Source organism: Mus caroli, chromosome 9, assembly GCF_900094665.2.
Source record: "Mus caroli chromosome 9, CAROLI_EIJ_v1.1, whole genome shotgun sequence".
NCBI classification, from domain to species: Eukaryota; Metazoa; Chordata; class Mammalia; order Rodentia; family Muridae; genus Mus; species Mus caroli.
The window spans coordinates 72,483,035-72,497,383 of NC_034578.1; the positions used below are offsets into that span (position 1 = coordinate 72,483,035).

General features: G+C 46.5%; 1 protein-coding gene and 1 pseudogene across 2 annotated transcripts in view; one reads left to right on the forward strand and one right to left on the reverse strand.

The window, feature by feature from the left end:
* Leo1 (LEO1 homolog, Paf1/RNA polymerase II complex component) overlaps positions 1–12,693 on the forward strand; it is a 24,019-nt gene extending 11,326 nt beyond the window's left edge. Inside the window, exons 7-12 of one of the 2 annotated variants that reach the window (XM_021171691.2) lie at positions 824–918; positions 1,836–1,970; positions 3,263–3,398; positions 4,267–4,453; positions 7,241–7,338; positions 12,454–12,693. In XM_021171691.2, coding sequence (XP_021027350.1) covers positions 824–918; positions 1,836–1,970; positions 3,263–3,398; positions 4,267–4,453; positions 7,241–7,338; positions 12,454–12,558 — 756 coding nt within the window. In that variant the 3' untranslated portion in view covers positions 12,559–12,693. The remainder of the gene's footprint in view (positions 1–823; positions 919–1,835; positions 1,971–3,262; positions 3,399–4,266; positions 4,454–7,240; positions 7,339–12,453) is intronic. The other variant, XM_021171692.2, reaches the window with a different exon arrangement.
* On the reverse strand, positions 12,229–12,342 carry LOC115031978 (annotated as a pseudogene).
* Positions 12,694–14,349: the final 1,656 nt, after the last annotated feature.

Consider the following 14,349-nt stretch of genomic DNA (forward strand, 5'->3'; position numbering starts at 1 on the left):
TCCCCTCCCCTCCCCTCCCCTCCCCTCCCCAGTTGTGGAGCTGAGGCAGATGGGAGGGGGCAGGGAGAATGCGTGGACCAGCGTGGTTGCTTCTCCTTGCCATCCCCATTTTCATTCCAACCCTGCCCTTTTAGCCCAGGCTGGCAGGCTGGACTCTGACCTGCTGTCTTCCTTCCTCAGCATCCCATACCCTGGAAGCAAAGGCCTGCACCACCACACCTGGAATGTTCTCATTCTTTTAATCCTTGTAGTGAGCCTGTGTATTTCCCCCTTCTGCTGTTGTTTTAGTGTTTCCAGGATGTAGTGTGACAAAACCCACGCATTTGATGTGCTGTGTTCTCCTGGAAGGCCCATCAAATCTTTAATTTCTGTACTGGTGACTCATTTTCTAAATCTGGCATTTCCCCATCCTGCAGGTGATGAGCCCCTGCGTGTGTGGTGAGGGGGCCAGAAGGCAGAGGGTCTTGGTCTCACTTTCAATGGTTTTTAGATCTGTGAGATGGATTTCTCTCCAGATGTGTCTTTCTTTAACCTCTTCAGGGCTCAGGCTTTGTCTCCTGTGCCTCAGAGTTTTTTTTGTGTTTGTGATTTCCCAGGCGTGTGCAAGAGCAGGCTTTGTGTCTGTTCAACTGCTCTGGCTGTAAGCTATGATCGTAATACTCACAGAACCAAAGTTCATTTCAACACTGTCTCCTCCTGTCGTTAATTACCCCAGGAGGATCTCACTGTTGTCTGTTCTGTCACCACACACACTTATTCTCTGGCTGCGTCTCTCCAGGGGAATCCTACAGGCTTGCTTTCTAAGGTTTGTATTTTAAAACAGGTAGAAAACACTATAAGATGGAGGATACGCAGAGATGAAGAAGGAAATGAAATTAAAGAAAGCAATGCGCGGATAGTCAAGTGGTCAGATGGAAGGTGAGTAAGAAATGCCTGGCACTGAGTGCCCAGAGCAGGAGGAGAGGAGGTTCTGGACTGGGGTGGGGGTGGGGGGGGGGCTCGCTCTTGTTAGAGACTCCCCATCAGTTACTCCCTGTGACTGCACAGAAAACCTGAGAGAAATGGTCATTTGAGCTTGTTGGTGTCGGGGTCCAGGAGCCACTCCACAAACCACATGAGCAGCAGTCTCAGACAGGGATGGTTTATTGAAGGCATGCTCTAAGACTGACGAGTCAGGGCCGTAGCTCAGAATTTGCGCACAGAGGCTACAACCCTGAACATATTTTTAAATGTCAGATACGAAAGCTAAAACTGCAAAACCACAATGAGCTCACACGCAGGTGCTGGAAGGTCTGCCTGGTGGTCCGCCCTGACTCAAGCCATTTTAGACAGAACAGTTCATGTTGACCTTTAACTTGATGGGTCCTACGTGAAGCTTATAGTTGTGGAATTTAAGGTCAACAAACTTCACAACATACAGAACCTAACAGGGTATGTGGTCAGCATGACCCTGTTCTGTGTCAGGTTATTTTTCTGCATCAGTGACTGGCAGGCGCACTACAGTAATAATATGAAATAGCTGGTGGGTATGGAACAAAATGGCTACAGCTCTGCTAGGGGGGCAGGTGGGAGACAATAAACTAAACATAATGTAGGTTTAGAATCTTAACCCCATTGAATACTACCTGCAATATGAGGCAAAGTATCCTTCCCTGGGAACACAGTGGGGCTGGGCCCGAGTCCCAGCAGGTGTGACTTCTGTCAGGTCATTTTCCCAGCATGGAGGGTTTCTTCATTCTGTGTAAAGAGGGAAACTGATTGAATCACATTTTCAGTAATTAAAGCTGTGCAGTGAAAGCCTTGGATTTAATTTGTGAGGTCTTTTTTTTCCTCAGCATGTCCCTACATTTAGGGAATGAAGTGTTTGATGTGTACAAAGCCCCACTGCAGGGCGACCACAACCATCTTTTCATAAGACAAGGTACTGGGCTGCAGGGGCAGGCCGTCTTTAAAACGAAGCTCACCTTCAGGTAAGCGCTCTTGGTACTGCTGCTTGGTTTGTGAAGCCTGTCCCCTCCCCGCCCCACCCCGCCCCCCAGTGGAGCTCTGTAGCTCTGTGGCCCAGAGGTTAGTTCTCAGTTGTGGAGGCGCAGAGGCTTTAGTCAAGGACAGCTGAGGCTGCTTTCTTGGAGGCTGTGATTTAACAGAAAGTTGGCATTTTAGTTGCCTGCCGGAATCCTAAAGGGCTTGTCTGTGCTGGCCAAATGTATCCTTTTGTTTTCAAGAAAACTGACTTAGAGACAAACTGATAATTAGGGCTTGTGTGTGCTAGTGCCAGAGGAAGGGTGCTGAGCTGGGGGATGTGAATACTGGGGCTGTTGGGGCAGGCCTCTGTGGGAATGTGTCCCCTGGGCACATGTAGTCATCCTCCCTTGGGGATAAGCAGGCCCCCTTCCTGGGTGACACTGCTCTGCAGGGAGCACTGACCTTCAGAATTGTACTGCTTCAGCTGTTTCTGCTCGTGACCTTGGACAACTTTGATTTTGTGAGATTGTCTCAGTGGGTAGCTGTGTGGTGTGGTGTGCACAACACTACTGGGGCCTGGCTGTTTGCTGCCTTGGGGGTCGTGCTGTACAACGGTCTTCACCCCACACCCCACACCTTTCTCTTTCCCAGACAGTTTCTCCTTGTAGCCCTGGCTGTCCTGGAACTCACATTGTAGACCAGGCTGGCTTTGAACTCAGACATTTGCGGGGCTCTGCCTCCCAGGTGCTGGGATCAAAGGGGCGCCACCCTGCCTGACGAGCTGGCCCCATTTTTTCCTTTTCACTTTTACCATCTCATTGCCACCCCTGCCTGACTAGCTGGCCCCAGCTTTCTCCTTTTCACTTTTCCTGTCTCATTAAGCTCATTAAGCTCGAAAGGTGCCTTTCAACCTTCCCAGTCAGTTCTCACGGTGTGGTGACCCCAACCATAAAACTATTCATAACTGTAACTTTGCTACTGTTATGAATCGTAATGTAAATGTCTGATATGCAGGATATCTTATGCATGGCCCTGTACAAGGGTCGTGCAACTTCTGTGAAAGTGTCATTAGACCCCTAAAGGGGTCACAACTGACAGGTTGAGAGGATTGACAGTGAATTAGAGGAAGGAAGGTGTTCTGTCCTCCAAGGAGAATATTCAGGTTAGAGGTCTGGCCTCTAAACTCTTCTTTGGTGACTAGGAAGCGGCTGCTGGCTTTGTTATTTTGTGATGTGGGTCTGACTGGCTCACAAATATCCATGAGAAACAGTGGGAAGTTTCTGTTCTTTTCCCACAGGCCTCACTCTACAGACAGTGCCACACACAGGAAGATGACCCTGTCACTTGCAGATAGATGCTCAAAGACACAGAAGATTCGAATCTTACCAATGGCTGGTCGTGACCCTGAGTGTCAGCGCACAGAGATGATTAAGGTTTGTTGACTAGGCTTTATCCTGGAACAGCTTTGCATATTAAGAACAGATTGCTCCAACCGCCTGTTTTTTCTGTTCACCGTCTCTTGTTGGACTTCTCTTCCCTCCTCCAATGACACGAGCTATGTTACTTTCCTAAGCTTTTATCAAGTGGAAAGATGTGTGGATGCTGATAAAGTAGATGCACGCTCTTGGGTTGTCTCCCAGCAGGGCTGGAAACTTCCACAAAACTGGTCACTGAAATAGCAGAGTCTTCACATATCAATACCACTAAATCATCTACAGCGTCAGAGCTCAGTGGGCAGGCTAAGGAGGGTGCAGCGGACCTAGAGCAGAGCCCCACAGAGTAACTGTGTGAGTTGTGTTCTGTGGTGCCGAGGATTAAACCTAGAGCCTCAGTCACTCTTGGATTGTGAGTTCTCGGCCAGCCTGATGTCTGCTCAGACCTTGTCAGAGAAGCAAGGTATGAAGTTTATTCCACCTTAAGCCTAACGACCCAAGTTTAATCTCCAGCACCTACATGATGGAAGGATAAACCCAGCGCTCATAAGCTGACCTACTCCCAACAATCAAAATAAATAAGATGCAATTAATGAAAAAAAAGGTTTCATGACTAAGAACATCCAAGAGCTAGGGAGCAGTGGCGATGAAAGGCCTTCTTCCTGTGTTCCATCATGGTAGAAACCCTCCATGGCGGTGCAGAGTGAAAGACAGCAGGCTCACTTCTGTATAGTGGTCAGTTCCACAATAGCTCATCACTTCATTAATTTACCAGTTAACCCATGAATTAGCTAGCTTGGGATTTAGCTTCCAGTGGAATCGGGGTCACTTTCAAACCATAGCAGAAGGGCTTATTGCTTTCTTATAGAAAGAAGAAGAGCGCCTGAGGGCTTCCATCAGGAGGGAGTCTCAGCAGCGCCGGATGCGAGAGAAACAGCACCAGCGGGGGCTGAGCGCCAGCTACCTGGAGCCTGATCGCTACGATGAGGAGGAGGAAGGCGAGGAGTCCGTCAGCCTGGCTGCCATTAAAAACCGCTACAAAGGGGGCATCCGCGGTGAGTGTGGTGTAAAGCTGCTTCATGCGTGTTCACTTGCGCATGCGCTGACCACCGGTCATTGGACAGCTTAAAGAGTCGGTGTTACTGTCTCTGGTGTTACTGTCTCCGGCTAGGTCTCAGTAAGACCATCATTGTTAGTTGTTTGAGGCCATCCTGGAAGGGCAGGACCTCCCGAGGCTCCCTTCCAGCTGTTTTGTCTTTAGAGTCCTTCCTTGCATGGCCCCCTGCTGCCTGTGTCCTGGGTGCTGGGGTTGCAGGCATGTGTATATATCAGGCCTCATCCAAATTTACCCCTAGACCTTCCGGTTTTCAGTTTGAAAGGTTGACAGTTTTTGTTTTGAGGAAGGGTCTCATTCTAGTCCGGCTGTCCTCAAATTTTCAGCAATCCTCCTGCCTCAGCTTCTCAAATGCTGCTGTATTCTAGGCATAAACTTCCTTACTCAGCTAAGTTGACAGTTATAAAGAAATCAAGCTATTGAGAGCACATGGTACTTGCTTCTGCCCATCAGCTTTGCAGGGCCCTCCTAGCAGTGTTCATTTCATTGTGCTTGGTGTTTATGTAGCACACACTGAACCCAGGCACACCTGAGACAGCCTGCTTGATCTCTGAGCAGTGCTCTGATGTTTTCCCTCTTATTGATGAGGCTCATGGTTGTAATTATAGTCCCAGAAGATATGATGTCCTCTTGTGGCCTCTGCAGGCACTAGGCACATAAATGGTGCAGAGACATGCATGCACGCAAAACACCCACACATTAAATAAAGGCAATAATGTATTTAAAAAAGAAAGGAAGGGCCGGGCGATGATGGCACACACCTTTAATCCCAGCACTTGGGAGGCAGAGGCAGGCAGATTTCTGAGTTCGAGGCCAGCTTGGTCTACAGAGTGAGTTCCAGGACAGCGAAGGCTATACAGAGAAACCCTGTCTCAAAACAAAACAAAACAAAACAAAACAGAAAAAAAAGAAAGGAAGGAAGGAAGACGAGAGAGAGAGAGAGAGAGAGAGAAGAAAGAAAGAAAGAAAAGCAGACTCAGGAGATGCCTGGATTCCTGAACTTGCTCTGCCTCAGGTCCCTGAGTGAGGTTACAAGCATGCATCACCATGCCCAGCTCATTCTGACACATTTAACAGTGACTTCAGAAGGGCTCCATACCCCTGTGAACTTCTCATACGTCTTCTGGAATAAGTCAGTCTACTAATGGTGCCTGGAGCACGGGCTGAGGAGTGAAGGAGTATGCTCGGCGCGTGACGCTGGTGTGTTGTGCATGATGCTGGTGTATTGTGCATGAGCCTTCTTAAAGCTGCTTCTCTTACCTCGTCAGCTTCAAGCAAGCGACTTCTCATTTCTGAATATCATTTGCCTTGTCTGTAAAATGAGAAATGAGGGTTGCTGATGCTTTTCGTTGTGTGCGTCACTGAGTATAAAACTCAGGGCCTAATGTTTGGTCCCAAATGAGTGATAGGTTTACCAACACCTAAGTTTCCCTTATCTGACTATTATCTTACAGGGCTATAGTTGTTCTGCTGCCCTGTTATACCTTCCCTACTTATTTTGAGAACCTAGTACAGTGGCTTTCTTTATGTTGCCAATGCTAATTTATCACAAAAATCTTTTTAAAAAATTTTTATTTCATGTATATGAGTACACTGTAGCTGTACTAGTTGTGAGCCTTCATGTGGTTGCTGGGAATTGAACTCAGGATCTCTGCTTGCTCCGCCCCGCTATTTATTTATTATTAAATGTAAGTACACTGTAGCTGTCTTCTGACACACCAGAAGAGGGCAGTCAGATGTCATTACGGATGGTCGTGAGCTACCATGTGGTTGCTGGGATTTGAACTCGGGACCTTCGGAAGAGCAGTCAATGCTCTTAACCACTGAGCCATCTCTCCAGACCTATCACAAAAATCTTAACTTTAACATTTTTTATGTAGAATGTTAGAGATGCATTCAAGGATTAGGGTATTTAATATCCAGTTCATCAGAGATTTAAACCAGGTAGACAAGGTCATTGGTTCTTAGCATAGTACAGTACTCACCTAGCAAAGATATAGGGAGCTGGGAAGGCATTCTATTAGGAAAGAATAGTCTTGGTTCTTTTTATTTTTATTTTTTTATTTTTCAAGACAGGGTTTCTCTGTGTAGCCCTGGCTGTCCTGGAACTCACTCTGTAGACCAGGCTGGCCTCGAACTCAGAAATCTGCCTGCCTTTGCCTCCCAAGGGCTGGGATTAAAGGCGTGCAACACCACTGCCCAGCCTGGTTCATTTTAAAACATATTTAAAACAAAAGGAAAGTTAAAACTGGTACAGAGGAGGCTCAGTTACACTTGCCACACAGGCATGAGGACTGGGGTTCAGATTCCCTGAACCAGTGTAAATACTGGGTGGTGCCCATCTGGGGCCACCTGTAACTCAGCTTTGGAAGGCAGAGACAGGAAATTCCCAGAGCAAGCTGGCTGGCAAGATGAGCTGTATTGGTGAGCTCTAGGGTTGGCAGGAAGACCCTGCCTCACTAAATAAGCTAGAAGAGTGGCGGAGGGTGAGTCCTGACACCTCCACATGCATGTGCACGCATGTTCATAGCACATGTGCACAACACAGAAGAATGGGACAAATAGATACTATCTTGTTCCTCTGTGGACACAGAAGAATGGGACAAATAGATACTATCTTGTTCCTCTGTGGAAAATGTACAGAGAGAACTGAAGGTGTTATTGGAGGGAAAATTCAAAAATGAATAGATTCTTTAAAAATGACTCTGTGCAATCCCTTTGTTTTCAGAGGAACGAGCCAGAATCTACTCCTCGGACAGTGATGAGGGCTCCGAGGAAGACAAAGCTCAAAGGTTACTTAAAGCAAAGAAGCTCAATAGTGATGAGGTAAGCCACTCGTCCTGGATTCGAGGCTTACCCTGTACTTAGGACTGGGTTCCTGGGGTGACAGGAGCTCCAGGACAGACACAAATGACTTCTTCAGAAAGGTCCTAGTCCACAAACTGCCTGGGATAGGCCAGGCTCTGGGCTCACGTTTGTGTAAGTACCCACTCCTTTCATGGTTACTCTGTGTGAGAAAACCTTCCCTGGAGAGACACAACTCCTCACCCCAGATAGGAAACTCATGGCAGACCAATGTGCAGACACCACCAAAGCTCAATTTGGTGAACTAGGGAGCTCTACTGGGGTTACTACCAGGACCAGATGTGACTCAAAGACAACTCTACCACCAAGGCCCACCCACAGATGCTGGGATCTGGGGCAGCACACTGCTTGGTCTGCAGGCAGCTCAACAGGTTGGAGTGTCCTTTCCAGGGGCCTCCGTCGGTCTAAACTTCCAGCAGCTTGCCTGGGTTTTGCTTCTTCCAGGTGGCTGGTGTGGTCTTAGAGCTTGTCACAGTCTTGGCAGCTCTGCTCATCTCAGAGTCACTTCCTCTGAGAGGGACTCAGCTCTTATTGCTTACTTTTTAGGAATGGGTATTGTGAATCTGGTCAGTTTCAGGGGCTTCCTGAAGTTGCTTGGAGTTGTTCTTACTTAAGAAGTGTCCTGTGGGATGGAATATTTCAATCCTAGGGAGAGACAGTTACTACAACCCTCACCTTCCAAGATCCCTCCTCATCTCAGAGGCTAGCATTTCAGCCTGTGGGTCTTGAAGCCCAAGACAGACCAGGGCATTTTTCTGGCAGTATTTATTTCTTCCTTCAAAGAAATAAGGTACCATATTTCTTTTTATATTCTCTGATCTAATGATTAATTTGGATTGGTTTACTGAGTTGATAGTCATGAGAATTTTTTTTAGACTTATTATTATTTATGTCTGTATGTGTGAGTCTCTGTGTATGTGAGTTTGCACATATATGTGGGGGCCCACAAGGGCCAGAAGAAGACATCTGATCCCCTTGAGCTGGAGTCACAGGTTTGTAAGCCTCCTGACATGGGTGTGAATTTAGGTCCTTTGCTAGACCAGCAAGTGCTGTTACCCTCTGAGCCTTCTCCTCCAGCCCCTCCATGGGAGTTTTTGATGCCTAGATTCATTTCTCTGAAGATGATTTCCTCGGTTTGATTTGGTTTGGGGTTTGGTTTTTGGATTCTTGTGTAGTTCAGGCAGGCCTTGAGTTTACTTTGATCTCCTGCTAGTGCTGAGACTCACACTACAAGTTTGCACAGCCGGGCCTGGCTTATTTGTATGTGTCTCTGCAAGGTGCGTTGCACGGCAGTTGGCTAAGACCACCTGAAACTGTTCCCAGAATGAAGTCTCTCTAGATAACTCAGACAATGAAAGTGCTTGATTTGGCTGTGAAGCCTGACAACCCAGTTTGGTCTGTGAAATCCACAGAGTGGAAGGAGAGGGCTGACTGCCACAGCTTGTTCTCTGACCTCTCCATGCACACTGCAGTACAAGTGGACCTGCCCCCTGCCCTAATGTACTACACAAATACTTTAAGTTTGTAGACCCCTTTCTCAGAGAACCAGCGCTAGGCTTCTACCCCATTCTGCTTTTACAGGGAAGGCTTGGGGCCCTTGTCTGCTGTCCTGGCCACCCAGAGAGATCACATAGCTCAGTGTCTCCGAGGAGGAGCCTGCTTTTTTTTCTTGCTTCCGCTTATGTTTTGGCCTCTGGTGTGCTTTGTTTTGCCTTGCCATCCTCGCTCGCTGTTTTCAGTGAGAGGGCTGTTCTGAGTACTGGTCTGCCATATGTATGTAGCAGTGGATAGTTTCCTGTTTTGCTTTAGGGCTGATTTACTCATTTTGGGATTTTATGAACTCTTCTCATGTGAAGCAAAAGTATGTTCTTAGGTTATTGTTGCGTACCGCATCTATGTTTTGTGATGTTCTTGGGAGTAGCTTGCTGCCGACAGAGTTTCTTCGCGTTATTCTGCACCATGTTTGTTGTGAGTTAGATGAAGCAGCATCTCAATCGTGTGTTTATAGTGGGATGAACAGTTGGCAAACGGGGGCTCTCCTCTAAGCATCTGCTGATCCTTGGCAAGCAGAGCTGTGAGAATTGACAAGTGCCACGGAACTGTCTAGTAAGCAATATGCCTGACAGCTTACCCTGTGGCTGGCTGGGCTGAGAATGTGCAGACCTGTGGCTTAAACACCCTGGGTGACCTTCAAGCTCTCTTACAGCAGCCCCTCCTCCAGGTCCCCCCAGCACACTCTCAGAATCTCTGCACTCTTGTACCTTTCCTGACAGACACACACCTCTTCCTCTTGCTATGAGGCAGCTCAGTGGTGGGTGACAGTGAGGACTGAGAGGAACCTTCCTGCTGTTTTGCATAACAAATCCCTCTCAAAGACCAGGAACAGGCTGTGCTTCTAAGCTGTAGGGGAATGTTCAGGTGTCATGGTACCCACATCAGGAACTACTGCTTTGCCAGAACAGGCCTTGGAGGCTAAGGGCAAGTTAGGTTGTTACCCTGTGGTGGTTCGTAGCTCCCTAGAGGCTACACATAGTGAGTTCCAGGACAGCTGTGCTATGAATGAGAGAAATTCTGTCTCAAAAAACAAATGTGGGGGAAAAAAGGTTATCATCAGCTGCATCATTGAATTTGAGGGCTACCCATCCTTCCAGTTCTCATTTCCATGCCACGGGGCAAGGCAGCTGTCTTCCCTGAGTCTGTCCTTTTGCTGAGTGCCTTCTAACTGTACTGTAGTCAGTACTGTAGGATGTGGGGACATGGTGACATTGAGACTGACAGGGAACACTGCCTTTCTTTCCCCAGCCTAAATGGAGAGCAGTGTAAAGGGAGGTGCTTTATTTAGTGCCTTCCCCTTTGCTCACAGGGAACCCTGTGGAAACCCTGCTTCTCCCTTCAAAGGCAGTGAAATGGGGAGAGTGGGATTGCCTTGTTCTCGGTTCCCCGGGGAGGGGGTGGCTAAGAAAAGGGGACACTGAGTTGAACTGATCAGATGGAGGCTGGAAAGTGAAGGTGGGAAGGGTTCGTCGGAAGGGCCTGGCTCCCCTCTTCCCTCTTCTGCTCTCCTTTCTGAAACCCACTTCGTTGCTCTGCCTTATGTCACAGCTGCCTGTGTCTGTAAGAACCCGTGTTCGTGGCTGCATTATCAAGCTCTAGTTCAGTCTTGTTCTTATTGTTTCAGTATGTACGGCACAGGGGCATGTTTCAGCTGTGTTCAGTAAGACAGCTTTCTGCATGCTTGAAGTAAGGTCATCCTGATGGCTCTGTTGTAGTTCTGGGGCCCCCATGTTGCATGTAGCTTCTAGGGAATCAGTCGGTCTTGGCAGGCTTTCCACAGCTGCTCAGCCCTGACAGTGAGCTGGACCTGGCACTGTTTAGACTTCCTTGGGAGGCCCTGACCTTGGGCTGATGCTGTACCTTTTCTAAGAGCTTTTGGAAAAACCTTACACATTTTTGGAAGTACCATGCCAGTTCTTTCAGCCACTCAGATCTAATGTCTACCATTAAAGAGTTTTACAGCTAGACACCAAACACCCTGTTTATGTGCAGGCTGTAATGTGTTTGCAAGATTTTCCAGTGGGAAGAGAAGTCAGTGTTGCCTCTCTCGATGGGGGCCCAAGAGAAGGAGCTGGGTCTACTCTAGGCTGGAGAGTGGAAAGGAGGCGGCTTGTCACATCCTGGAGGCATGATCCATCTTCTTACTGAGTTTGCTTTACTGCCGCCAGCTCTTGTGAGGCCTCCAGACTTTGTTGAGCCCTGCTGTGGCATGCACAGTCTATAGGAATACATTTGGGATAGAAAGGCAAGAAGTAAGTGCAGGGTGTTGCCTGTCTTCAGAAGCTCAGCCAAGGAGATCAGGAAATGAGTGTGCATGCCACGTTGCATCTTGAAGCATTCTGCAGCCGTCCCTGACTGTGTGTCCATGGAAGTTGGTTTTGTTCTGCTAGGGACCCAGTCCAAGGTCGTGTTCATCCTGCCAGCAGCCAGCCTCTGGTCTATGTAATCCAGCTTCTCATGTCTTTAACTCAGGGGTGTGTGTGTGTGTGTGTGTGTGTGTGTGTGTGGTTTGTGACAGTTCTGAAGTGTCAGCCAGTGTCAAAGTTGTTGAGGGGGTGTTGACTTAAATGTGAAGCTGAATTCTGCCTGTCGAAACTGCTTCCTTAGAAAACCTCCTACGTGATGTTGCTGTTAGAGGATTGTGCAAATGAATTTAATAGATTTTAATAGATTTAATAGAATTTAATAGATTCTCTGTGTATATAGGCCTTCGATGTCTATAAATATTTTCTCAAAAACCTTTATGATTTTAATATATCCAAACAAAAATTATTTTAAAAATTGATACTTACTAAAATAATAAATTTTAGATAGGGAAAAGAAGTGGAATACTGAGAAAAGAGAGATTGTTGATTAAGTACCTGATCATGGACAAAATGTTCCATCAGGACAAGTGAATCTTCATTTAAGAAACTGTGTGTGTGTGTGTGTGTGTGTGTGTGTGTGTGCTTGTGCTTCTTTGAGGGAGTCCTAAGGGAGTCCTAACCTTTTCTAGGGCAGACCCCATAGCCCAGGTTGTGGTGGTTTTTTGTGTCTACAGTGGTTTCCCTGTACAAGATAATATGCTGGGCTTGAACTCTGCAAAGTTATCTTTTTATTTTATCACCATTTATTTATTTATTTTTACCACTTGTAGAGTTGGCTGGGCTGGAACTCACTCTGTAGACCAGGCTTGTTTGTACTTCACAGATATCCTCCTGCCTCTGTCCTAGCCTCCTGTATTCCAAGTGCTGGAATCAAAGGCATGCCCCGCCACGCCCCGCACCGCCATGCCTTGCACTCTTTTTTTTCTTTTTTAGAAATATGGAACCCTTCACTATTTATGTGTCATCCTTGCCCAGGGGCCAAGCTAATCTTGTCTGCAGTTTTAGATTCCAATTTTAGTACACGTGCTGCTGCTGAAACAAGCAACTGCAAGATATTTAAAGTTACTTTAGTAATGAGTCATTCAACTCAGCTATTTTGATAAACTTCCCTAGAAATGTTCTAACTTTCAGACTGTAAATGTTTTTATCTGTTCAGGAAGGTGAATCTTCTGGGAAGAGGAAAGCAGAAGACGATGATAAAGCGAATAAAAAGCACAAGAAGTATGTGATCAGTGATGAAGAAGAAGAAGAAGATGACTGAACTACAAACTGTGAATGCGTTTTATATATATATTGTACAGCTTGTCTATAAATACAATATAAACATGAGTTATTTTGATTGAGATTAATTGATCTGTGTTTGTGAAATTTTGATTGTAATAAAACATTTAAGGCACGTCCCTATGCTTAAGAAAACTGCTTTTCCCAGAAAAAAAATTTAAAAAGCAAGCTGACTTTGCAGGCATTTTAGAGAGTCCAGGTTTGGTGGATTTCTTTGCTCTGCCAACCATTCTCTCACTCCACACAAAGATCCGTTTCCTAGGTCACCCTAACAGGATCACAAGGTGGTTGGCTTCAAGCAGTAAAGCCTGGACTGGAGAGATGGCTCAGCAGTTAAAGAACGTTGAAAAGCAGTAGAGATGATTCTCCTCAGACTTGTGGGTAGTCTGTAGGACTGAAATTGAGGAGAATGTGTGGCCATTCTCCTTCCCAAGGACCCTTCCTTCCTTTTCCTGAATTTGTTGGCTGTGGCAGTATGTCAACATAGCTTACTTTCTTGTACACTTTTGTGTCTCTCTACTGCACTCTGTTGGCAATAACAAGAATCCCTATTCCCAGGACCAAGTTTAATCCAGCATCACCTTATTTTAACTGATTATTTTTGCAGAAACCTATCCCAAATAAGGTCACATGTAGTGTGTAGTTTTGGGTTTTGGTTTTTTGTTTGTTTGTTTGTTTTTTGTTTTTAATAACATGATCCATGCTAAGCCAGCTATGCACCAGCAACAGCAGTCTTGCCCACCCCCCATGGCTCCCATGGCCAGCTTGCTGTCTAGCTGCTGACACTTCCCAAGCCGTCCACCCCCTGTGACTTGCCTGCAGAAAGCCAGCTACCACTCACTCAGCTCCCCTTAGCCCAGTAAAATGATAACACTAGAGACTTGTAATAACCACCCACATTTATAATGGTAAATCTCCAACCCCAAAATGCCCACACAGAAAACCACAAAACTCAATTAATATAAATACAAGCTGCATACCTAGATTGGGCAAATGTACCCTACACTGCTTATCATCCAGCTATGAAATCCCTGGCTACCTGCAGCTTCTCCAAACCATTTGGCTCAGCTCCATCCTCTTCTTCTGGTTCATTCTCGTCTCTCTCCTGCCTCCTGTCTCTTCCTTTTTCCCCTCTCTAAAGCTTACAGCTTTAGCCTTTATTTTACCAGTTAAAAATGGGGAGAAGGTTCCCATGAAGTCACCCCAGTATGTCCTCATCCAAGGCAGCCCCTCAGGGGGAAACAGAATTAGCATCAAAATACAGACAGCACAAGGGCAATCTACAATAGTCACACTCTCAGATTCTGTGTGGACATGAATTCATTTGTAGGGTTACAATTCAACGTGCTTGAATAATTACAGTAAGTCATATATACTTAAAAAAAAAAGATTTTATGCCGGGCGTTGTGGCACATGCCTTTAATCCCAGCACTCGGGAGGCAGAGGCAGGCAGATTTCTGAGTTCGAGGCCAGCCTGGCCTAAAGAGTGAGTTCCAGGACAGCCAGGGCTACACAGAGAAACCCTGTCTCAAAAAACAAAACAAAACAAAAAAAGACTCTATTTTTAAAGATGTACTTATTCATGTATATGAGTGTTCTATCTTCATGTATACTTGTGTGCCAGAAGAGGGCACCAGATCCCATTACAGATGGTTGTGAGCCACCATGTGGTTGCTGGGAATTGAGCTCAGGACCTCTGGAAGAGCAGACAGTACTTTTAACTGCTGAGCCATCTCTCCAGCCCCATATATCTTTTTTTTTTTTTTTTTTT